This window comes from Salmo salar, chromosome ssa27 (assembly GCF_905237065.1).
Source record: "Salmo salar chromosome ssa27, Ssal_v3.1, whole genome shotgun sequence".
Classification (NCBI taxonomy): Eukaryota; Metazoa; Chordata; class Actinopteri; order Salmoniformes; family Salmonidae; genus Salmo; species Salmo salar.
In genome coordinates, this window is record NC_059468.1 from 25,385,614 (window position 1) to 25,410,901 (window position 25,288).

Consider the following 25,288-nt stretch of genomic DNA (forward strand, 5'->3'; position numbering starts at 1 on the left):
CATGAGGTTGATCCCCACTGACAGACCCATAGGGTGACTGGTCCAAAAATAATCCGCCGTAAATAAAAGCCTAGTCCCGCAAACGCTGACCTCCATGGAACCCACCAACATGGGGGATTACAGATTGGGTTGGGTTTAGTAGGTGTGTGTGTGTGTGTGTGTGTGTGTGTGTGTGTGTGTGTGTGTGTGTGTGTGTGTGTGTGTGTGTGTGTGTGTGTGTGTGTGTGTGTGTGTGTGTGTGTGTGTGTGTGTGTGTGTCTCAATGTGTCGATGTGTGTATGCGGGTGTTTGTGTGGTTGAATAGTCTAGCTTCAGCTGTATCTGTCACTGATTTTATCATACAGTGAACGGGGATACCTAGTCAGTTGCACAATTGAATGCATTCAAACAAAATGTGCCTTCCACATTTAACCCAACCCCTCTGAATCAGTGAGCACTCACTACTACGACTGCAACTGTATGTAGCCTGTCATGTGTGTCTACCTTGAAGCACTTTAAAGGCAAAGTGGTTTACTGACCAGACAGACATTATAGAGGCCCTGAGGGTCTAAGCCCTTTCCCTTTAATGTCACGATTCCTAGACAGGAGCAGGTTCTACAAGTATGTGCCTGTCAAAACATATCACTAGAGTGCAGGATGTGCATGTGTTTGTACGTGTGTGTACGTCTGTCCGTTCGTCTGCGTGTATGCGCGTCAGTTTGTGTGTGTATGTATGTGTGTGTAAACTTTTCCGCTTGTTGTGTCAACATACGTAGGCTGTGCAGTGACCTGACAGACTGATGTGACAGACAGCATCATCTGTCCTGGTGTGACCTCACTGCATCAACATCGTAAATGGCTGACAGGTGACCTTTTGTCCCATATAAGGGGAGAGGAAAATGCTATGGGTGCCAAATGGTTCCCATGATGTCATTTACAAAAAAGCTGTGCAACACATTCAGCAGAAAATAGGAGACAAAGGTTTGTGACACATGGGTTTGATCCTAGACACATGGCGGAGACCAGGCAGCGAAGAGTCATCTCCAGGTCTGGCCGTTGGACTGGGGGTGGAATCCGGAGGACAGGCTGGCCGACGACCCAATGAGCGTGCAGAACGCCTCCCAGAACTGGGACGAGAACTGAAGACCCCGGTCGGAGACCATGTCCACTGGGAGTCCATGGATCCGGAAGATGTGCTGCACCATGATCTGGGCCGTTTCTTTGGCAGAGGGTAGTTTGGGGAGAGGAATGAAGTTGGCAACTTTGGAAAACCGGTCCACTACTGTCAGGATGGCGGTGTTGCCATCAGACAGGGGGAGACCCGTGACAAAGTCCAGGGATATGTGAGACCAGGGACGGTGAGGAACAGGCAGAAGTTGAAGGAGACCAGCCGTAGCTTGCCAGGGAGTCTTGTTCTGCGCACACATCGTGCAAGCGGCGATGAACGTGGAGACGTCAGGAACCAAGGTAGGCCACCAAAAGCGTTGTCACACAAAGGCCAGGGTCCGACGGGAGCCTGAGTTAGGCAAGCTTGGAGGAGTCGGCCCACTCCAGGACCAAGGAGCGGACAGTGTCAGGAACAAACATCCGGTTATCTGGGCCCCCCCTCCCATTCTGCCAGCCTTGACCACGAACCTGTCTGCCACTCTGTACCTCCTGGACTCTGATCTGGTTTTGACCTTTTTGCCTGTCCACGACCATTCTCTTGCCTACCCCTTTGGATTAATAAACATTGTAAGACTCCAACCATCTGTCTCCTGTGTCTCACCTTGTGCCTTGATAGTACGAACTGGTCATGACAGACCCAGCAGACTTGGACCGGCTCCACCAAGCTGTCTCCCTGCAGGGAGCCACCATTGGGAGACATCAGGAGTTGCTACAGGGCCTTTTGGAAGGGCTCAGTTCCTTGACTGAACACCATGACCATGAGTTACAGTGGGGGAAAAAAGTATTTAGTCAGCCACCAATTGTGCAAGTTCTCTCACTTAAAAAGATGAGAGAGGCCTGTAATTGTCATCATAGGTACACGTCAACAATGACAGACAAAATGAGAAAAAAAATCCAGAAAATCACATTGTAGGATTTTTTATGAATTTATTTGCAAATTATGGTGGAAAATAAGTATTTGGTCACCTACAAACAAGCAAGATTTCTGGCTCTCACATCCTCTGTCCTCCACTTGTTACCTTACGTCAAAACTCCCATAGTGTGGCAGACTACGCAGTGGACTTTCGTACATTGGCCACCGAAAGTGCCTGGAATCCGGAGTCTCTTTTCGATACTTTTCTGCTGCTCGGGAACTGCGGGTGGACCTTGACTCTCTTATCGCCTTAACCATTAAAATGTATGGACCCTAAAGGAACACAAGAGTGAGAGGAGGTCTGGTCTCGGGCACACTCGTGACCCCAATATGGCACGTTTACCTCTTATGGAATCCGGAAGTTTCAGAAGGCAGCTCTTCTGAGAGGAGTCGAAGTCAACCGAGCTCTCTTGTGAATCTACGGCAGGTGAGTTGGATACTCCTGAGCCTATACAGTTGGGAAGAACTAGGCTATCATTTTGGGGACGGCCGCTCTATAGGGGAAGTCACCCATAGTACTGTGCCCGTTTAATTACAGGTTTCTGGTAACCACAGAAAGACCATACAGTTCCTCCTCATTACATCTCCCCATGTTTCGGTTGTGTTGGGATTTTCCTGGCTACAAAAACACAATCCTGTGATTGACTGGACCACAAGCTCCATCTTGGGTTGGAGTCCTTTTTGCCGTTCAAACTGCCTTCAAGCAGCACAGCCTTCCCCAAGTCGTCCTCCTCAGGATGTTAGCAAGACTGTGGATGTCTCTGCTATTCCTACTGAATACCATGACCTCCTGGAAGTGTTCAGTAAGGCACGTGCTACTTCCCTTCCCCCGCACCGTCCTTACGATTGTGCCATTGACCTTCTCCCAGGCACTACCCCTATCTCTCCTCTCCGCTACGTTTGAATCTCTCCAGGGGGCTATCATGTTTTCCAAGTTGGACATTCGGAATGCCTACCACCTGGTTCGGATACGCGAGGGGGATGAGTGGAAGACAGCCTTCATCCCAGCCAGTGGACATTATGTGTACCAGGTCATGCCATTTGGACTCACCAACGCTGTAACGGCTGTCGTCGGGAATAGAGGACCAAAACGCAGCAGGAATGTGGATGCTCATCTTGATATTTATTTTAAATAAAGAGAACACCAAAACAACAAAACGAAGAACACACGAACAACAAAACAGTATTGTCAGGCTCACAGAGGCAAAACAAGAAACAATCTCCCACAACACTACACCAAACAATTACCCATATATAGGACTCTCAATCAGAGGCAACGAGAAAGCACCTGCCTCCAATTGAGAGTCCAACCCCCCATTAACCTACACATAGAAATACCACAAACCAGAAAGAACATAGAAATACAAAACATAGAACATAAACCAAAACCCGGAAATAATAAATCTAACACCCTACTACATAAACCATCACCCCGAAACACATAAACAAAATACCCTCTGCCATGTCCTGACCAAACTACAATAGCAATAATCCCTAAACTGGTCAGGACGTGACAAACGCTGCTGTCTTCCAGGCTTTGGTCAATGATGTGCTTCGGGACATGCTAAACCGGTTTGTTCGTCTACCTGGACGACATCCTGTTTTTTTTCCCGATCTGCACAAGAACATGTACTCCATGTCAGACAGGTCCTTCAGCGCCTCCTGGAGAACCAATTGTTTGTGAAAGCCGAGAAGTGTGAGTTCCACCGATCTACTAACACCTTTCTGGGATATGTCATTGCTGAGGGCAATGTTCAGATGGATCCTGGAAAGGTGAAAGCAGTGGTGGATTGGCCTCGACCATCATCCAGGGTGCAGTTGCAACGGTTTCTTGGGTTTGCAAACTTCTACCGCCGTTTCATTCGGGATTACAGCACCCTGGCGGCCCCCCTCTCGGCACTCACCTCCCCCAAGGTACCGTTCAAATGGTCTCCAGCTGTCAACAAAGCCTTTGTGGACCTGAAGCATCGGTTCACAACAGCACCCATCCTCATCCATTCGGACCCCTCGCGTCAATTTGTGGTGGAAGTGGATGCTTCCGATGTTGGAGTGGGGGCCATCCTGTCCCAGAGATCTGCCCAAGACCAGAAGCTTCATCCCTGTGCCTTCCGGTCCCATCATCTCAATCCTGCTGAGAGGAACTACGATGTTGGCAACCGAGAACTCCTGGCGGTGAAGATGGCGTTGGAGGAGTGGAGGCACTGGCTGGAAGGAGCAGAATAGCTATTCCTGGTCTGGACCAACCATAAACACTTGGAATATCTCCGTTCAGCCAAGCGCCTCAACTCAAGGCAGGCCCGGTGGGCCCTCCTGTTTCCCAGATTCAACTTTACCATTTCATACCGTCCTGGGTCTAAAAATGTGAAGCCTGATGCTCTCTCCCGCCTATACAGTTCCTCTGCCACACTCTTCGACTTCTGAAACCATTCTCCCTACCTCATGCCTTTCTGCCACTGTGGATTGGGGTACTGAGAACCTGGTTCGAGGCACAAGGCTCCCAACCTGGACCTGAAGGGGGCCTGGCTAACCGGCTGTTTGTCCCTAACCCAGTCCGATCCCGGGTCCTGGAATGGTCTCATTCCTCCAGGCTGACCTGTCATCCAGGGTCCCGTCGTACACTAGCCTTCCATTGGCAACATTTCTGGTGGCCCACAATGGTCCCTGACGTCTCTGCCTTCGTCACCGCATGCACTGTGTGTGTTCAAAACAAGACTCCACGGCAAGCTCCTTCTGGCCTCCTGCAGCCACTACCGGTTCCTCATCGTCCCTGGTCTCATATATCTCTGGACTTTGTCACTGGACTCACTCCGTCTGATCGCAACATTGTCATTCTAACGGTAGTCGACCGGTTCTCCAAGGCCGCCCATTTCATCCCTCTCCTCAAACTACCTTCTGCCAAGGAGACGGCCCAGCTTATGGAGCAGCATATGACCTCCCTGTAGACATGGTCTCCGATCGGCGTTCTCGTGTCACTTCTGGAAGGCATTCTGCACCCTTATTGGGTTGTCAGCCAGCCTGTCATCCGGATTCCATCCCCAAACTAACGGTCAGTTGGAGCGAGCCAACCAAGACCTGGAGTCAAAAGGAGTAGACCAAGGTGCAGCGTGGTAAGTGCTCATATTTCTTTATTGTAACTCAGATCACTAAATCAAATTAATAAACAACGAAAAACGAACGTCACGTTCTGCAGGCTTACTGAGCTGTACAAAAACAAGATCCCACCCCGAAGGAAGGAAAAAGGGCTGCCTAATATGATTCCCAATCAGAGACGACGATAGACAGCTGCCTCTGATTGGAAACCATACGAGGCCAATCAAAGGGGAAAAAAACAACATAGAAATATAACACATAGAATGCCCACCCCACAAAACAATTGGTAACACACTATGCCGTGAAGGACTGAAATCCTGCAGCGCCCGCAAGGTCCCCCTGCTCAAGAATACATATACATGCCCGTCTGAAGTTTGCCAATGAACATCTGAATGATTCAGAGGACAACTGGTGAAAGTGTTGTTGTCAGATGAGACCAAAATGGAGCTCTTTGGCATCAACTCAACTCGCCGTGTTTGGAGGAGGAGGAATGCTGCCTATGACCCCAAGAACACCAACTCCACCGTCAAACATGGAGGTGGAAACATTATGCTTTGGGGGTGTTTTTCTGCTAAGGGGACAAGACAAATTCACCCCATCATTTGACGGGGCCATGTACTGTCAAATCTTGGGTGAGAACCTCCTTCCCTCAGCCAAGGCATTGAAAATGGGTCATGAATGGGTATTCCAGCATGACAATAACCCAAAACACACGGCCAAGGCAACAAAGGAGTGGCTCAAGAAGAAGCACATTAAGGTCCTGGAGTGGCCTAGCCAGATCAAATACTTTTTTCCCCCACTGTAGTACATTTTTGGATATACCATGTAAACACTGTTGTTCTAAATCTAAAGCTCTTTGGTGTTTCATAGGCTTATATCTACATTTCAATACAATGTTCTACAGTGAAAGTAATCTGCTGAGAGGGGTAACAAGTACACTGTAAACACCAATGCAATGTAGAAACAGTAAATATTTATTAGGCCAAACATTACTGTTGTATACAGTAGCATACAACAAAACCATAAACATATGTAAACCAAAAGTATATTCTTTAGAATACAGTAAAGAACACAATTGTGTGTGTGTGGGGTCCCGGGGGGAGTCCAGGAATTGGTAGGGGGGGGGGGGCAGTCACCAGTGCTAAGCTACGTTTCATCTCTTCTCCTGGCTGGGTCTGGCCACAATACTTCGTCCACATCACAAGATACGTTTTCTCTTGCCAAACATCGAGGAAAGTATCTCCTAGCATGGCGTATCCAACCATGGACAGAGGCAACCTCTATGTCCCCACATGCGTCCTCCATTGCCTGGAGAAGCGGCATGCGGGCATAGGGTTGGCGATCATACACTTTTCAGCGCCAGGCTGAGAAGAATTCCTCTATGGGATTTAGAAAAGGTGAATATGGGGGTAGGTACAAAACTACAAATTGTGGATGGGTGGCAAACCAGTTTTGGACCAGAACAGCCCGGTGAAAACTAACATTGTCCCATAAAACCACAAATCTAGCAGGCTCCTGATCTGGATCAGGGACAAGCATTGTGTAAATTGCATCCAGAAAAGTGAACATATGGCCGGTGTTGTACGGACCCAGTGTGGCATTGTGATGGAGGACCCCGTTTTGAGTGATGGCAGCACACATAGTTATATTACCCCCACACTGTCCAGGGACATTGGTAATTGCCCTCTGTCCTATTGTGTGTGTGACCTGGTGAATAAGTGTAGCATTTTGATTGGTTGTGTTTGGGAAAGGAAAGCAAGTCACTTCCTGTTAGATTTTTGTGTTTTAGGTAGAGAATTGTGTGTAGTGTTTTGAAAAAAGTGTTTTATGCAATTGACAACTGAGTCAAAGGCTGAGAAATAGCTTATGGTTTTGGATAATTGGTGTGTAGTTTTGTACTTTGAGTGAGAGGTTTCAAAAATTGTGTGACATGAAAAGATTTTGTGTGTAAGCAGTTGGAAAAAACTGTAACGGGGTGGCACCAGTGCAATAGCAGCTGGGTCTGGTCTACTTAGTTCATTGACTTACATTGAACCAGAAAAGAACTGTGAGTGGAGTGTCGCGCTTCCTCTTCCATCTCTGGTAGTACTTAATGGTAGGGCATGGAGTTGTTCCTGAACACGTCATCTGATCAGGAAAAACTCTGGTCCCATGTAGCACAATTTCTACCAGAAGTGTACTTACAGGACCTAGAGTTTTTCCTTGTGGTAAGGGTCAGGGTAAACTCCTGGCCCTCCTCTTGGGCAACATACCTTTGGACCTTTGAACAAGCCAAATATTTCCTGAGGGATTTGTAGCTTGCCTTATATATTTCACAGACATAGCCCAATTAGCCGAATTATATCTGCTTTCTTCAAACTCACGGACAGGAACACACACGTCTGGAGACTACAAAGCACTGCAAAGGAGCATACCTGGGTTCAAAAAAGATTTGAAATTGGCTCTAGCCTGCCTGGAGTTGCCATATGGGCGGGGTTTTGAAATACTATTTGAACCCAGATCTGCAAATTAGCATCTGTCCCACCTCCACCACCTCCTCTTCCCCCTTCTTTTTTAATGAGAGCAAAATCTCTGACTTTCAGCTCAGTGTGAAGCATTTTTGTCCTCTGAGTCACATGGCTGACTCTCCCTTTTCTGGATCAAAAGTCCTCATGAGAAAAAAAGCCAAAGACATATGACCCACTGAGGGTGTTTGCTTGCTTTACGTGCAGCTGTGTAGCGTCAGTGGAAAGGGAGCCTATTATGAGTGTGTGTGTGTTATTTCAGTAAAGGCGTAGTTGGCTTTTTACAGTCCAGAGAGAGAGAGAAAGGGAACTATAGCTTTGTTTGTGTGTGTGTGTGTGTGTGTGTGTGTGTGTGTGTGTGTGTGTGTGTGTGTGTGTGTGTGTGTGTGTGTGTGTGTGTGTGTGTGTGTGTGTGTGTGTGTGTGTGTGTGTTTGTGTTCATCCAGTTATGTGTGCAGTAGGATCTATAAAAACAACTCGTAAACAGTAAAACACTACTAAATGATTTTGTATATCCCTGGCTGTCACTACATTGGTTATTTGTCTTCATGCAGTTGCATGCCATGTTAAATGATTTGAGCATTGGAAACCTCTATATAAATTCTATAAATTATCACTGTAGGTTGAGGTGAACAACAAGAGAATAGAACAATAATGAAGGAACTAACAGCCAACAACCCAGCTAACAATTGTAGGGAGAGAGAACGTTTTTGTAATGTTACTCGTAATGTTCCCCTAATGTTTGAGTGTCCAGTTTTCCGAAGGTTAGGAGAAAATTCCATCAACATCCCACCAAACATACACGGAACATGGTTGCCATGTTCTCAGAATAAAATATAGTAATGTTCTAGACACGTTTCATGAGAACAGTTATGTGTCCAAAAAAAGATTCATTACACATCACGTTACCAAGACAATTAAGGCCCTGATTTGTGAACCAGTGATAGCTCTTTGTCTGTGTGCAGGATTAGGGATACTCATGTGCTTTTAACTTACATGATTACATTGCACAGGTCCATTTATACAGTAACATCCACACAACCTCTTGGTTGACAGTACGCCAAAATTCCTGCTGCGCCGCCATGTTCGTGTCAGGTATCAGATAGTCCAACCATTCTCATCATTGATTTGATGTACTTATTTCAAAAACTGAAGGGCCTTCTGTATAAATGTCTAATTTTGGCGAGGCATATTAACCTGTTTAATTATACTCCTCAATAAAAGTGTTTCTTCAGTGTACTTTCAATAGACCTGAGATTTACTTCATAGTCAATTCACCCTATTGCTTACACCTATCAAGTTGTTTCAGATCTATACAAGTGCCTAATGAAGAGGGTTTCTGGTTTCTGGTTTCTGGACATGGTCTAACTTTACTGGCTCAATAAGCACATGTCCTAGTGATATCCCTTACTGGGAAAGGGAAAGGGGGATACCTCGTCAGTTGTACAACTGAATGCCTTCAACTGAAATGTGTGTTCCGCATTTAGACAGTGGTTAGGGCGTTTGTCATTGGTGCTGATGGCCTGGGTTTGGCTTTTTCTTTTTTTACATGTTCTGTGTATGTTTTGTGGGACATTGATGGAATATTATCCTAACCCTCAGAAAACTGGACACAAATGTTCTTGCAATGTTCTCAAGAAACCTGTCTAGAACAATAATATCTAATATTGTGAGAACATTGCAACCATGTCCTGTGTCCTGTCTTAAATAATCCCACAGCGCACCCCTTCCTCACCCCGACCCTCAAAAAAAAGCTTTTCATGAACTAACATTTGCACTTGATCCCCGCCCCCTTACTAGATCTGACTGCTTATAGCTACTTTATAGATGAAAATGTGGTTGTCCAACCTAGTTATCTTAAAATGAAGGCGCTAACTGGAAATCAATCTGGATAAGAGCGTCTGCTAAATGACTGAAATGTAAATGTGTATGTTTGGTGGGGCGTTGATGGAATATTCTCTTAACCATCAGAAAATTGGACACATGAATGTTCTTGCAACATCCAATGAAACATGTCTAGAACATTCATATTGTATATTCTGAGAACATGGTAACCATGTTCTGCGTATGTTTGGTGGAACGTTGACAGAATATTCTCTTAACCCTCAGAAAACTGGACACGAGTGTTCTTGCAACATCCCATAAACATTACACAGTAGAACATTAATGTTGTATATTCTTAGAACATTGTTACCACGTTCTAGAAAAATTCTGCTGACATTAAGGGAATGTTCTCCTAACCTTAACACCAACACATTCTAAAAATGTTCTCAGAAGGTTTTTGCGAACATAGATAGAATGTTCCCCTAACGTACAGAAAACTGGACACATGAATGTTCTTGCAAAGTTCCCATGAAGTGTTCTGAGAACATGGTAACCATGTTCTGGGTAAGTTCTATTTAACAATAAAGGAATGGTCTCTTGGAAACATTCCTTGCACATCACAGGAACATTCCTATGAAAACGTTAGTTAATGACCTAATCAGACTCTTGAAGGAACCTTCTCTAAAGTTATGGGAACATTTGTTGTTAGTTGGGAATTGGCTGTTGAGATTTCACTTAGACTTGAGAGGGTTAAAGGGAGAGGAACTGTTTTGCTTTTAACTGGTAGACGGACGCCTTACGAGCCATTTGGAGAGAGGTCAGCTCATGACAGATGATTTCCTTTTTCCTCTGGACAATCACAGGCCCCGTTACAGCACCCTGTTATCTTTCCCCTACATTGTGGGGAAGTGCGTGATGTGTGCAGCGTTGTGCTTGAAAGTGTTTGAGGGAGTTCGGATGCCTATTGTTTTGTGTTTATGAACCAAAGTCAAGATCTAACTGCATTTTGTGTCTTTATTTTGTGACCAATCAATGACAACCAATTCTAAATTCTATAAACAAAGTATACATTGTTATGGTTTTATACTGGAATTGAAATGTTCTCATTTTTGCTCAGTGCCAAGATATCTTGGCTCTGATTGTCCGAATATTGCAGTCTAAATTGTTGCATTTAAAGGGATACTTCGGGATTTTGGCAATGAAGCCCTTTATCTACTTCCACAGAGTCAGATGAATTCATGGATACCATTTTTATGTCGCTGCATCCAGTATGAAGGAAGTTAGAGGTAGCTTTGCAAGCCAATACTAAATAGCATGCTAGCAATTACCATAGACTTCCAGTCATTGCGCTAAAAATGGTGTCCACAAGTTCATCTGACTCTGGGGATGTAGATAAAGGGCTTCATTGCCAAAATCCCGAAGTATCCCTTCCGGAACTGTCTTTATTATTGGTCTAATTTAATTTACCAAAACTCTGTCCCACCATAACAGGCTGAAATTTCAGGCTGTATTTTCTAACAGTTTTCCACTAAAAGGGCATTATCTTAATTTTCACAATTTCACAGTATTATTCCAACCTAAGTGTGAAAATATATATAAAACACAGGAAATTCATGTTTTTGGCTGCACTGGGCCTTTTAAAGAGGATTTTATTTAAAAAAATGGAACTCTACTGTGTACTCGTTCATGAAGACAAGGTAGATTCTTTCGCAGACAGTCCAATATTGTTTTTACTGGCTTCAGTCAAACAATGATACTGTAGCTCTTCTGGTCTCTCACATCACAAATCATGTTCCCTCCAAAGTTCTGTGAGGTATTAGGAAGAATTCCAGCCATATACAATACACCACAACAACAATACCCACTGGGCAAAAACTGGTTGCATCAATGTTGTTTCCAAGTCATTCAAAAAATGATATGTGATGATGTTGAATCAACGTGGAAAACTGATTGGATTGGCAAAAATTCATCAATGTAAGGGAATTTCGTCTTTTTTTTCAACTAACTTGTAACCTAAATCCAATGACATGGTGGCATTGTTTGTTGATTACATGATGAATTTGCGTTAGTTGACATCTCAACCAAATGCAAATGAAAACTAGCCGTTGAAATGACGTCTGTGCCCAGTGCGTACGGCCTGACTTGTGATAAGGCCAATGTCTTGTGACCCCAGCACCTCCATTAGAAGGCTGTGGTGGCTTCGTAGAGCTCAGACGTAAACAAAGAACAGTTCTCCATATCAACATCTTACAGCTAGGAGATTCCAGTCATTCCCACTCTTCACATTTTCATTGGAGAACAGGAATCAAGACAGACACAATATTTTACTGTTTACCCTAAATGACTCATTCCCTAGTAGACAGCAGCACAGTACAGTCTGACTGTAGTCTAGACAATAGTCTGACAGTCAGGCCATGTTCTGACCTCTGAGCATCAACAAACCCTGTAGTTCTTTAAGGGCCGGTCTTACGGACACAGGTTAAGCCTAGTCCAGGACCTGTCTCTTAACCTGGGCCTAGGTGGTCAAGATGATTTGGGTGTACATTTGCAGCTTTCTTAAAGCTGAAGACCTGAAGACTTGTATTAGCTCCTCAAGCTAATGCAACTTAAACTTAGCCCAACCTCACTAATACTCTTGTGGCTGAATGGAAGCAAGTCCCCACTGCAATGTTCTAACATCTAGTAGAAACTAGAAAGCCCTCCCAGAAGAGTGAAGGCTGTTATAGCATTAAAGGGGGGACCAACTCCATATTAATGCCCATGACTTTGTAATGAGAAGTTCGACGAGCAGGTGTCCACATGTAGTGTATCTTCAGGTCCCCACCTAGCCACTCCACACCTACAGAGACATTGTTTCTCCTTCACAGCTCTCCCTGCATTACCCTACAAAAGTTTAGAGATCACATGTCTTGAGGCACCATGAGGAGTGAGAATGCCAGTAAAAGCTGGTTTGTTGGTCTGTCGGTCATGATCCGAAAAATTCCAACACACAATGGTGAATGACTTAAAAGCTGTTAGACAGTTTCTATATCAGGACATGAGTTCTTTATTTCAGCACTCAACACTTGCAGGCTTGTCAGCAAATATGACTATAATGTAGTTTATTAGATTAGCCCACCCCGCTTCTATGGCAGGCAGCACATGCACAGTAAAGCAGCCTTTTAAGACTGTCATCACCCCAGTTCTTTTTTTTACTACTTCTCTCATCTTTCCCTTGGGGACTACATGAATCTCAAATGAGGGTTTAATCCCCTAGCTCGAAATGGGAACCGAAAGGTTTTTCAGAGTACATTTTGTGCATTGAGGAGTGCCTGATGACAGATTATAATTTTCGTCCATCAATTGATCAACCTTAAATCCCTAATCCCTGTATTTCATTTGATCTGTAATTTCCTAGAAATACAACACACATAAAACACTTGACAAATATATATATTTCTTTACTCTGTGATGTGTTGCTTCTGCAGTGAGCCCAAACCAGGTCAGGCTGTCCTTTCCTTCCTTGCATAACATAACGCCCAAACCCAGAGCTGATGCAGTTCAAATCAGAAAGACTTCATCCAATCCTCAGTTAAACTGGATTTGGAAGTAGTTCAAATCCAGCTTCCGTGCAGTTCCGCTGAGGCCAGGGCTGACAGACCTAACCTTCCTACCAATCAACCCCCTTTCTACCCAGCAGGCCGCAGGACCAGGCTGTACCCAAGGTCCACTTCACTCCAGAGTAGACCCAGATTCAAATAGTATTTGAAATCTTTCAAATGCTTTAGCTGTGCTTGATTGAGTTTGTCTGGCGCAATATAGCCAATGGACTAGTCCCTAAAGTGCAAACACCGCTCACCTGGCACTCCAAGCAGGATCCACAAACACTCAAAGCAATTGAAAGAGTTCAAACACTATCTGAACCCAGGTTTGCTTTAGCGCTCCTGTTACAACCTGAGTAGATCAATAAGATAGAGAGGATAGAAGAGGATAGAAGAGAAGGACAGAAAAGGACGATAGAAGAGACTGCAGAAGGATAGAAGAGGAGGATAGAAGGGACTGCAGAAGGATAGAAGAGGAGGATAGAAGAGACTGCAGAAGGATAGAAGAGGAGGATAGAAGAGGAGGATAGAAGAGGAGGATAGAAGTGGACGATAGAAGAGACTGCAGAAGGATAGAAGAGGAGAATAGAAGAGGCCGATTGAAGGGGAGGATAGAAGAGGGGATAGAAGAGGACGATAGAAGAGACTGCAGAAGGATAGAAGAGGAGGATAGAAGTGGAGGATAGAAGAGAAGGATAGAAGAGGTGGATAGAAGAGGAGGATAGAAGAGGTCGATAGAAGAGGAGGATAGAAGAGACTGCAGAAGGATAGAAGAGGAGGATAGAAGAGGACGATAGAAGAGACTGCAGAAGGATAGAAGAGGAGGATAGAAGAGGAGGATAGAAGAGACTGCAGAAGGATAGAAGAGGAGGATAGAAGAGGACGATAGAAGAGACTGCAGAAGGATAGAAGAGGAGGATAGAAGAGGACGATAGAAGAGACTGCAGAAGGATAGAAGAGGAGGATAGAAGAGGAGGATAGAAGAGGAGGATAGAAGTGGAGGATAGAATAGGAGGATAGAAGAGAAGGATAGAAGAGGAGGATAGAAGAGGATAGAAGAGGTCGATAGAAGAGGAGGATTGAAGAGGTGTTTTTGTAAAGATTATGTTATGAAATCTTATATAGGGTAGTGTCACAAATTTTACCTGAGGGGAGAAAATGTGTTTTTATATGGTCACAGTAAGAGTTACCTGGGTTGGTAGGAACATTAAATACGTATTAGATTATTGTTTTCAGATAAAAACTATATTTGCCATATCAGATACCCTGTTCTCAGGACCCAATGGGTGAGGCTGAGGAAAACAAAGTGAACTATAGTAAACTGTGTTGGATGTGTGTGTGCGTACGTGTGTGTTAGGCTACTATAGCCTTGGTGCTGGTGTGTGTGTGTGTGTGTGTGTGTGTGTGTGTGTGTGTGTGTGTGTGTGTGTGTGTGTGTGTGTGTGTGTGTGTGTGTGTGTGAGTGAGGAAGGGGACAGCGGAAGGGTGTGAGTGGACGGTATACTGCGAGTGGAGCTTTCCAGATGTGACACAAAGGATGTGATTTCATTCCTGTAATGTCCAGGCTGTCTGGTCAACAAGATACCCCTGTGTATCAAAGGCACACACACACTTGTAACAGTCTTGCTTCCATCCCTCTCTTTTTTATTTTTATTTTTAAATTTCAGCTTTATTTAACCATGTTGGCCAGTTGAGAACAAGTTCTCATTTACAACTTCGACCTGGACAAGATAAAGCAAAGCAGTGTGACACAAACAACAACACAGAGTTCCACATGGAATAAACAAACGTAGTCAATAACACAATAGAAAAGCCTATATACAGTGTGTGCAAATGAAGTAAGATTAGGGAGGTAAGGCAATAAATAGGTCGTAGTGGCGAAATAATTACAATTTAGCAATTAAACACTGGAGTGATAGATGTGCAGAAGATGAATGTGCAAGTAGAGATACTTGGGTACAAAGGAGAAAAAAGGTGGGTGCTACAGGTGGGTGCTGCTATGGTGACCATGACCTGAGACAAGGCGGGGCATAACCTAGCAAAGACTTTTAGATGACCTGGAGCGAGTGGGTTTGGCGACGAATATGAAGCGAGGGCCAGCCAACGAGAGTATACAGGTCGCAGTGGTGGGTAGTAATGGGGCTTTGGTGACAAAACGGTTGGCACTGTGATAGACTGCACCCAATTTGTTGTGTAGAGTGTTGGAGGCTATTTTGTAAATGCCATCGCCGAAGTCAAGGATCGGTAGGATAGTCAGGTTTACGAGGGTATGTTTGGCAGCATGAGTGAAGGATGCTTTTTTGCGAAATAGGAAGCCGATTCTAGATTTAACTTTGGATTGGAGATGCTTAATGTGAGTCTGGAAGGAGAGTTTACAGTCTAACCATACACCTAGGTATTTGTAGTTGTCCACATATTCTAAGTCAGAACCGTCCAGAGTAGTGATGCTAGACGGGCGGGCAGGTGCGGGCAGCGATCCTTGCCCCAACCTGGGCTCAAACCAGGGACTCTCTGAACACAGGGAAATAACTACTTCAAGGTCTCTGAGCAAGTGACGTCACTGACTGAAACTCTACTAACGCGCACCGCTAACTAGCTAGCCATTTCTCTCTCTCTCACACACACACACACACACACACACACACACACACACACACACACACACACACACACACACACACACACACACACACACACACACAGTCTCAAAAACATCCCTCTGGGTGTGTGAATAGACCTAATGTGATACACAGACATTGTATCAGTCCCTGTAGTGTAGACTGTATCAATCCCAGACACTGCTGTATTAGTTTTGAGCAGGACTCTACTGTTGGTTTCCCGAACACAGATTATGTAAACCTGGACTAAATTGCTCAATGTAGAATCTCCATTGAAAGTGCATTTTAGTCCAAGACTAGGCTTAAATTGTGTCTGGGAAACCGACCTGACTTTCTCTTCTTTGGTAAACAATGACAGAAGCCTAATATGTATCCCAAAATACAATTAATTCTCTTCACACAATTTTGTTTCGTTAAACATTTCTAACGGTGCTGTAATTACCTCTGGCCACAGCTACAGCGGATCACTGAACTACGAGCTGTTATAGTAATGTATCCTTTCCCTTTACCACCAAACTGCTGCTTTCACACAGAGGCTGTGTCTAAATGGCCACACTATTCTCTATATAGTCCACTTCTTTTGACCATGGCCCATAAAGTAATGCACTATATAGGGTGTCATTTAGAACACAACCAGAAGCAGCTGAGAGTTGTATGGATTAAGGCTTGGGCGGTATTATTTTAGATGTCTCTCTCTCTCTCATGCCTCAGAAGGAACTTGTACCCTTGCACACGCACTCACATACGCGCACACAAACACATACACACGAATATACAAACACACATAACACGTACACACACACACACACACACACACACACACACACACACACACACACACACACACACACACACACACACACACACACACACACACACACACACACCTAATAACTTACTGTTGAGATCATAATTATGAACCTTGAGTCATTGGTCCAACAGTACTCATGTGACCTACTGTCATCCATATGAATATCAAAATATTGATGAAATATTTTGATCACGCTGTATGTGGGCAGGAGACTTCCATTCGTGTGTACAGCAGTCTGTAACTTCAACTTGGCTCTACTACACTGTACCAATCAGTCTATACCTTGCTGCACGTCTCAAGTTGTGTTTATCCTACCAGCATTTGCAACTGTGATAAACTTGGCAACCCACCCACTGTGCAAACTTTATACAGCGTAGGCAGTGGGCCGACTGCATTGTCCTGCCTAAATGTGATGTCGGTGGAGAGTTGGCCCACAGTTCCACCTGTTTCAGCTGTTTTCGCCATTAACCACAATCAGTATATCTGCTCGGTTTCCTGCCATGGGAAAGTGGCTGTCGGCTAACTGTCGCTCGCTGGAACAATCTCAGTTCGAGTCCCTGCCAAAGGGAGTGACTCCAGGGAGACCCAGAATGCTCTGGGTTCCCTAAGTTACGCATCGCTGCAACTATGTGGCCTACAACATGAGAAATGTTCCAGACCAAAAAAAGGAAAGGAAAACATGTCCTCTGTGACCTCTAACACTGGTCCCATCTGATAATCTAAAAACATTCACATCCCAGTAGAGTAGGTCTGGTGGTCCCCTGCCAACAACAAGCATTCATCATGTAACGTTCCAAGGTTTAGCTACTTGGTTTAGATGGAAAATGGCTCCAATGGCTCCTGTTGCTATTCAAAATTTCACAAGGTCTTCAACTCTTGACAGTCCTGTTATGACTCAAACCACTCACATTTTGCTTTGAGCAAAACATCTTAACATACAGTAAATAGGCTGTCCATGTTGATGTACTGTACCATAATCCTTCAAAATCTACATTCCATATCAATCTGACTTGTACAGTGTTTGAAAGTGTTAGCTAAAGCTAAATTAGCATAATAAATAATCCCCATATAAATCTGCCAGATTAAACTAGAGATATCGTTTTTTTTTTTTTTGCTTTGGATATGTCTCAATCCACCGTGTTCGTCAGACCATGAGATATCCTGAAAATCAGTCTTCTCACAAAATCGTCTGTAGCGTCCGAACGGTTTGGCCTAGAAACTATTGCGACCCTCACACGTGTCTTGGGACTCGTCTGAAGTCCGTACAGCCGATCTACCAACTTTTGTCTGTAGAGTCCGAACAGTTTAGGCTATACAGTTTGGGTGAGACTCTCACAAACACATACATGTCGCTTGATTCGCTCTAGGATGCCCACAGGCCTCACAAGACTCATCTGAAGATCCCCCCCGGTACCAGTTAAAAAGAAAATGGAAGTATACAGAATATGGAGACTGTTTAGTGACAAAAAAAGTGGTTAAATATATGTCAAAAAAACTAAAACAAATCTTTCCTGACACTTCAGAACAAACTTCCTTTAGATTTCTTTGGGAGGGGGACTATCTGTTGCTCCATGAAGTGAATCTGTTATTCAATGTGTGTGTTCAGCAAATATTTATATTTTATTTTGGGGGGGGATCTTTCAAGGGGTCTTAAAATTTGAAATCAAATAGCAAAATAATCCTTGGTATGACATTCTTAAAACAATTCCATATAGTTTACCAGAACCCCCTTCCCCGGCTTAGACAAGGCCAAGACTGTAATGGGTTAAACACATGGTTATGATAAAGCCAAGGGAGCTGACAAATATCCATGTTTGCTATAATCAAATATACTTATTTATTTGTTGCAGAAAACAATGATGGATTTGTTCATTGTTAAAGCTCATTGCAATCAAGAAAGACATCTGTTATTTAAGGAGAAACGTGGCAACACGATGGGATGAAATCTCTCACATTTTGTGTCAAAGTCTATGAATAAAATGTGTTCTTGTCTTATGTGTCATTATTTTTATATGTTTAGAGTTAAAAAAAAGTAAAACATACATGTAAGTCTTTAGCGGTCAATATTGTCTCTACTGTCACAACTGGAGACAAGACATCATGCAATAATTCCAAATGAGAACAGAGGGCAATTTAAAGTTTTTTATTAAAATCAAAACAATGTTTATAATCAAATGTATTATATTGAATGCATAAATTTGTTTGGCAATACAATGAATAATATGAGCAACTTTAGCTTTGCTGCTCATTGAACTGAGCCTGTCGTCATCCGAAACAAAATGGTCCTGAGTCCCATTACACCTCCTTCATGTACGTCCTCACCGCAATCACATCTCCCATCACGCATTTCTGTAAGCATGAGAAGTAAGAGTGGAAGAGGAGTGTAAGAGAGGAGGAGAGGAGGGGAAAGGAGAAGAGAGGAGAATAGGAGAGGAAAATAGGGTGTGTTACAGTAGGTCAGAGTTGAGATGTTTCAGGTGCAGGCGAAGAGCCAGGAATACACATTCCAGCATTTTTAGGTTAAAGGGTGATAAAACACTTGTTCAATGTCAGATGTAAAATGGTTGAGCTTATATAGTCAAGTGTGACTTAACTTTCCCAACAAGTTTCATTGGCAACATTTCAACTTTGTGGTGAAAAAAGTTTTGAAAAATTCATTTATATCATACTTTTTTTTTTTTTTACATTAGTCTGTCAAGTTCAGAAGTTATTTACAAATAAACAAGCACTACAAACCTGCCAAAAAAAGACTACAGGACCATTTGAGAAACGTGTTTTTATTTATATAGGTAATTAAAAAACGATTCCTTACCGCTATCAACTTTCCATCACCAGTCACCTCTCTCTCTATTGTTGACTCTTTGCCGTCCCACTTCTGTTTTTGCACAAGTTTGCCATTTTCAAGACTAAAAACGGTCTGAAAATGAAAGGGTAAAAAAAAAAGTTATTTCCAATGACCCGTTAACCCAAATCAACGGATTTTCACACAGATTTTTATCCCAACCAACCATTGTTTTTCTGTCGTCTGCGGTTGTTTCCTCGAAAGGCTCGTTGAGATTGAATTTAACCTCAACCGTTTTGAAAGTGCTCTGGGATTTCAAACAGATCATTCCTTGGTCGTCCATGTTGATGATCAAACTGGGCTTGGTGCGGTTTCCCACCTGCCGGGTCGCGAAACCAACACCTGCACAACGGAGACCAAACTGTCAAGAGGGATGTATTAACAGTGTGGCGTGGTGCAACCCAATGCATAATAATTTATGCAAAGAAAAATGACTAGGCTAATCATAGCATAATGTTATATGTATATTATATACATTCATATTTAATCAATAATTTAAGATTAGACAAATATATCATACCCAAAGCTTTCATGTAGTCATCAAAGTTCTCGCTGGAAATCATTTTCCAGGTCCCCACAAACTTGTCAACCATCTTTCCAGTTAGCCTATCTGCAATATTCCCAACAGTGCGGTCTATTGGTCCAAGCTCAACTCTACTCACTCTGTTGAGAACGGTCCACGGTTTTAAAGGGATCTATCTGGCTCGCGCATTCTAAAACTACCCAATCACAGTCACGAACGTCACTGCATGTAGTTCCTCAATTTTCGATGGATGGAATAATGCTAGAATGAGTGAAAGGTTTTTGAGTGCCACATCTACTACTGTGCCAAATTACATTTAGCTTACTATGTCAGAGGCTATGCGTTTCACAATGTCCTTTCAAATGCTTAAAAGAGTGTCTATTACTCTGCAAATAGTTGACAAATCACATGCTCCAAAACTATGACAGTGGGAGATAATACAATCTAATAGCCTAAATAGAGTGGACAAAAATTCTTAAACTTGGCCGAGAAGAAAATAAAAATTTTTCACTTCAAATAAGTCGTATGCCATCGAACCTAAATAATTTTGAAAAGTGAAAATGCACACAATACAACATCGCTAAACGTAAAACCATTCAATAGAGGGAAATCTTGTACAAGTTCTATAATTGAGTGAAAACCAACACAGAACAGTTCAATAAAGTATTTTATTATAAACATTTACAAATACACATAGACACATACATATTACTGAGGGTGGGACTACTTCTTGGCTGTCATTTTGGCCTGGGGGCCCTTGGCTACACATCAGGACTGCAGTCTCACTCCCTTCATCATTAGCCTTTCTCCATCCACTGTAGGGAAGAGGGTAAAGCACTCTTTGAGCTGAGGCAGGATAAAAGGTACGCAAAACCAAATTGGGAACTCAGCTGCTTGGTACCAAATGGTGAGGACCCCAAAGAATCCAATAAGCTAATTACTATTATGTAGGCTAATTATGTTTTGTAAATACTGGTCTGGAACAAAAGCCTGCACACTACCAGTACCAGGATTGGTGACAACTGGTATAATAGACCTACCATAGGCCTATATTATGTAAAGCTTAGGTAAAAGTCAACTTTATTCTACTTCCTAAATGTAATGTCCACCAGTGGTTCAGACTGGTCATGTTTCACTTCTGTCATCACCTCACAGTTCATATTGGTAGAGCTGGCCTTCTCAGACCCAACCATGACCAGGAACTCCCTGCAGGACACCAACATGGGATGTCACATTAACAGGGGATGCGTCAGGATGGATCTCTCACCAGAATAAGAAGTATAGATTAACTTCACCCATTCAGAGGACAAAAAATATCTGTAAATTACATGCCAACCGTTACTTATTCCAGGGAGTCCCTTAATTATGGAATGCGCCTTGTGGCTACACATGCTATGCAGTAGATTATAGGCCTAAATAATCAGTTAATGAATAGTTTATAGATAGTTTGCAAATCTGGAATAAACAGTCATAACACATTGCTTGATGATGCTTGCAAAATATTGAGTTTACAGCAATTGCATTCTAACATTAGCATATTCTAACATTAGCATATTCTAACATTAGCAAATAACGGTTGTTGCCAGTGAATCAAGAAGCTGAATGACAATCTCGATCTACCAATCTCAACGTTTATTAGGCTACATATTTAAGATCGCTAGCTAGAAACTAATAACCTTGATAAATCTGTCTATATCAACAATATGAAGAAATGTTGCTAAAAAAATGACTGGTTGCACAGATAACATTAAACGATACCGTGATTGTCTGTGAGCATCTGTGAAATGAGAGATGCATTATTTGTCCTATAGGCACCAGCACTTGTTTCACAACATCAGGAGAGGGTTGCTTCCCGTTCATAGAATGAATAAAAGTACATTCTGGTCACTAGAAAAATGTATATTCACATGGCTCAAGTAGACAAATTACTTTCTTACCGTGTGGAACGAACATTGGATTCAAATGGACAAATCTGCACAACAATGTTCTTGACTGCTTCAGCACCACCGCTGACCTACCGGACGCCGCCATATTTTCGCAACGATGACCTTTCAACCTGGGCGCTGTTCAGGAACGTCTCGAGCGCAGATTCTACAAGAGTGCGTTCACCGTTTTTAAACTGTTATGTTACTGTGTCTAGGGGGTTGAGCAGACTCCTGGCACACAGACCAAATGTCATTGTTTGTAGGGGTGGTTGATGTTGATTTATTTTAATATGACACTATCAGGTGGGTGTGTCACTGCAGAGAGGCTAACTTAGAATACATACAGATCTGCTTTACTTACTTTCACCTCCGGAGAATGTGTTCAGTCGCGGGTACCGTCTCAGAACAGCCTATGAGCATTTTGACAGATCTATAGATAATCTGCAAATTTACTGAATACTCTCACAAATAATGTTCATCGCTAGAGGGGAGTAGTGCATAACACAAGTAAAAGCATCCTATGTCACTTTCACTAATTGCTCATTATGCACACACTAGATGGCAGTAATGGATAAAACATGACTAATATTACAAATTGATCATTAAAATAATTTATCGGGTTACAACTTTGCATGGTGTGTGAACATAGTTTTAACATTTATTTAACGCGTGACTGCATTTAAATGCAACGAATCCCTTTGAAAATGGCATCGATTCGAGTAAGAAACAGTTATTGTAGTGTCAAAATTGACTACAAAGTGTAAGTAGGATCATTTGGGTCATAAAGTCAGTCTCGTCTAAAATGGAGTTTGGAACATCCATGTGTCACAACTGGTAATGAAGGTTGGGTTTTGATTATATGATTTCCATTTGCCCACTAACATGGGGTGAACAGCTGCAGTGATTGCTCTCTGTCCAATAGCATAGACAGTGAGACAGACTTCCTCCTCTACAGTGTCTCATGGGGGAAAAACATAATTAACCAAATGCAGAACCAGTCAGGAAACACACCCCCAAGACTGAAATCGCGTTTTTCTTATGAGTAACAGAAAAACACCAATGCCAATCAGCATGTTCAGTGGCTCTTTAAATTGTCTTTGGTGTGTGGGTGAATATGTTGTAAATAGCCTAGTGTAGTGAACGGCGGGGCAGGGAAGCAAACCCAGGGTGCTGGCGTGAAAGGCAAACAGTCTGCACATTGAAACAATAGGCTTAACCCACTTGGTGGGAATTGTAATGTGGCTCATATAGCAAGGCTCACTACACTGCCCCCTCCGAACCGGAAGGCCCATCCTCTTGTTTCGACTACTCAGACCCCTTTAAAAGTTTGGGCCGTGCGTTGCAATGGCCTCTTGGTCATCATCCCACTTCTGGCACCAATGTAGCGAACGGCGGGGCAGGGTTCCTGGCGCGAAAGGCAAATACCCCACATATTGCGCCAATAGGATTATCCCACTTGGTGGGAATTGTAACAAGGATCGCTACAATAGGATTAATTAGGCTATAATTCAGTGCCACTGACAGCCTACTTTATAATATGTACAAGCTTAGGTAGGCTTTGTCAAATCATATTCACCTTATTTAAATGATGACTACAGAGTTTTGAAACCCAGAGGACCAACAGACTCGACAAACCAGACCAGGGTTTGGGAAGTCAATGGGAGAAGTAAAAAATTGGTCCTAAGTTGTTATTTTTCTCGAAATCTAAAGGCAAAATCTAGATTTGAGACAATGTCTTAAGTAGCTGAAACTGCCATTACTACAACCTCGTTAGACGTGTTTCTGGGCATGAGCTATGCTAGCTAACGTCACAATGACAACACCTACAGTACAAGCGTAATCAGGGATTTCCAGAGTCATATATTTAAGTAATAAGACCTGAGGGGCTGTGGTATATGGCCAATATACCATGGCTAAGGGCTGTTCTTATAAGTGACACAACGCAGAGTGCCTGGATATAGCCCTTAGTCGTGGTATATTGGCCATATACCACAAACCCCAGAGGAGCCTTATTGCTATTATAAACTGCTATAAAGTCTGATATACCACAGCTGTCAGCCAATCACAACCGGCTGTGATTGGGAGTCCCAAAGGGCGGTGCACAATTGGCCCAACGTTGTCCGGGTTTGACCAGTGTAGGCCGTCATTGTAAATAAGAATTTGTTCTTAACTGACTTGCCTAGTTAAATAAAGGTTAATTTTTGATTTGAAAAAAAAAAATCTGCATTCAGGGATCAAACCACTCAGTATATAAGAGAAAATATACCACAGGTGTGACGCAAAACTACTTTTTTTACTGTTCTAATTACGTTGGTAAGCAATTTATAATAGCAAAACGGCTCCTCGGCGGTTAGTGGTGCTGTATATTGCCAATATACCAAGGCTAAGGGCTGTATCCAGGCACTCTGCGTCATGTCACTTATGAGAACAGCCCTTAGCTATGGTACATTGTCCATATGCCACACCCTCTCGGGTCTTATTGCTTTAATATACCACAGCGTTCAGCCTATCAGCATCTAGGAGCCAAACTACCCAGTTTATAATTCTTAATATTTAGATCTGAGGATTTCTATTGGCGAAACCATTTCTAGGCATCTTTATTTAAATTCTCTGTGTTATGGCCACTGACCCAAAAATAGTGGATCAATTATAGATAGCTCACTCAAGCCATTTACAATTGTCCCAAAAAAGTATGTTCCGGTTTACTTAAGTGGGAGTGTCTCCCATAGACACCAATCAAGTAGAAGCTAGGTCTGGTCTACTTAGGTCATTGACTTTCATTGAACCAGTAAAAAACTAAGAGTGTGGTGTTTCACTTCCTCTTCCATCTCTGAATGGACTTACCTCTCACTTGACTTACCTCTCACTACCATCAAGACATCTGGTTTGTTCTGCTGCAGGCCTACTGTAGTGTTCTTGTCCAAAGTGGAATGAAAAAGTTGAAGAGATGGATAGTTTGGAGGTGGGTGTAGATCGTAATGTGCCACAACTGTACTCGGACCGTAAAAGGTTGATTATCAGTACATTGCAGCGCTAAAAAAACATTCAACCTTTACTGAACATATTATATGATACACTCAGATTAAAAAGAATTGAAGAACCCTTTTTGGTTCCAGGTAGAACCCTTTCCACAAAGGGTTCTACGTGGAACCCAAAATAGTTCTACCTGGAGCCAGAAAGGGTTCTACCTGGAACCAAAAGGGTTCTCCTATGGGGGCAGACAAAGAATCCTTTTGGAACCCATTTTTCTAAGAGTGCTACAGGTTTATCATGAAGAGCTCATTGTTAAACGGCGGGTCAAGTTAGCTAGCTGCTGGAAGTAACTGAAGCCGAAGTGTGAAGAATTGGCTGCTGGAAGTTCTACCGCAAAGGAAGCAAAGATGGCGGCGGCAGCTCTATTTCCATTAAGTTCTCTCAGTATTGGCTATAGGCCTACTTCATTTCCACTGGTTATAATAAACAATAATTATCCATGTGTATCCTAAATTCCCTCATATTTTGTATAATTTCA

General features: G+C 43.0%; 1 protein-coding gene across 1 annotated transcript; it reads right to left on the reverse strand.

Annotated features, from left to right (window-relative positions):
- Nucleotides 1–18,615: 18,615 nt before the first annotated feature.
- On the reverse strand, nucleotides 18,616–20,609 carry LOC106588813 (fatty acid-binding protein, heart). The gene is made up of 4 exons (XM_014178257.2): nucleotides 19,850–20,609; nucleotides 19,496–19,671; nucleotides 19,300–19,404; nucleotides 18,616–18,836 (listed from the first exon to the last, which is right to left on the reverse strand). The coding sequence occupies exons 1-4, from the start codon at nucleotides 19,920–19,922 to the stop codon at nucleotides 18,783–18,785; spliced, it is 408 nt and encodes a 135-aa protein (XP_014033732.1). The 5' UTR covers nucleotides 19,923–20,609; the 3' UTR covers nucleotides 18,616–18,782.
- Nucleotides 20,610–25,288: the final 4,679 nt, after the last annotated feature.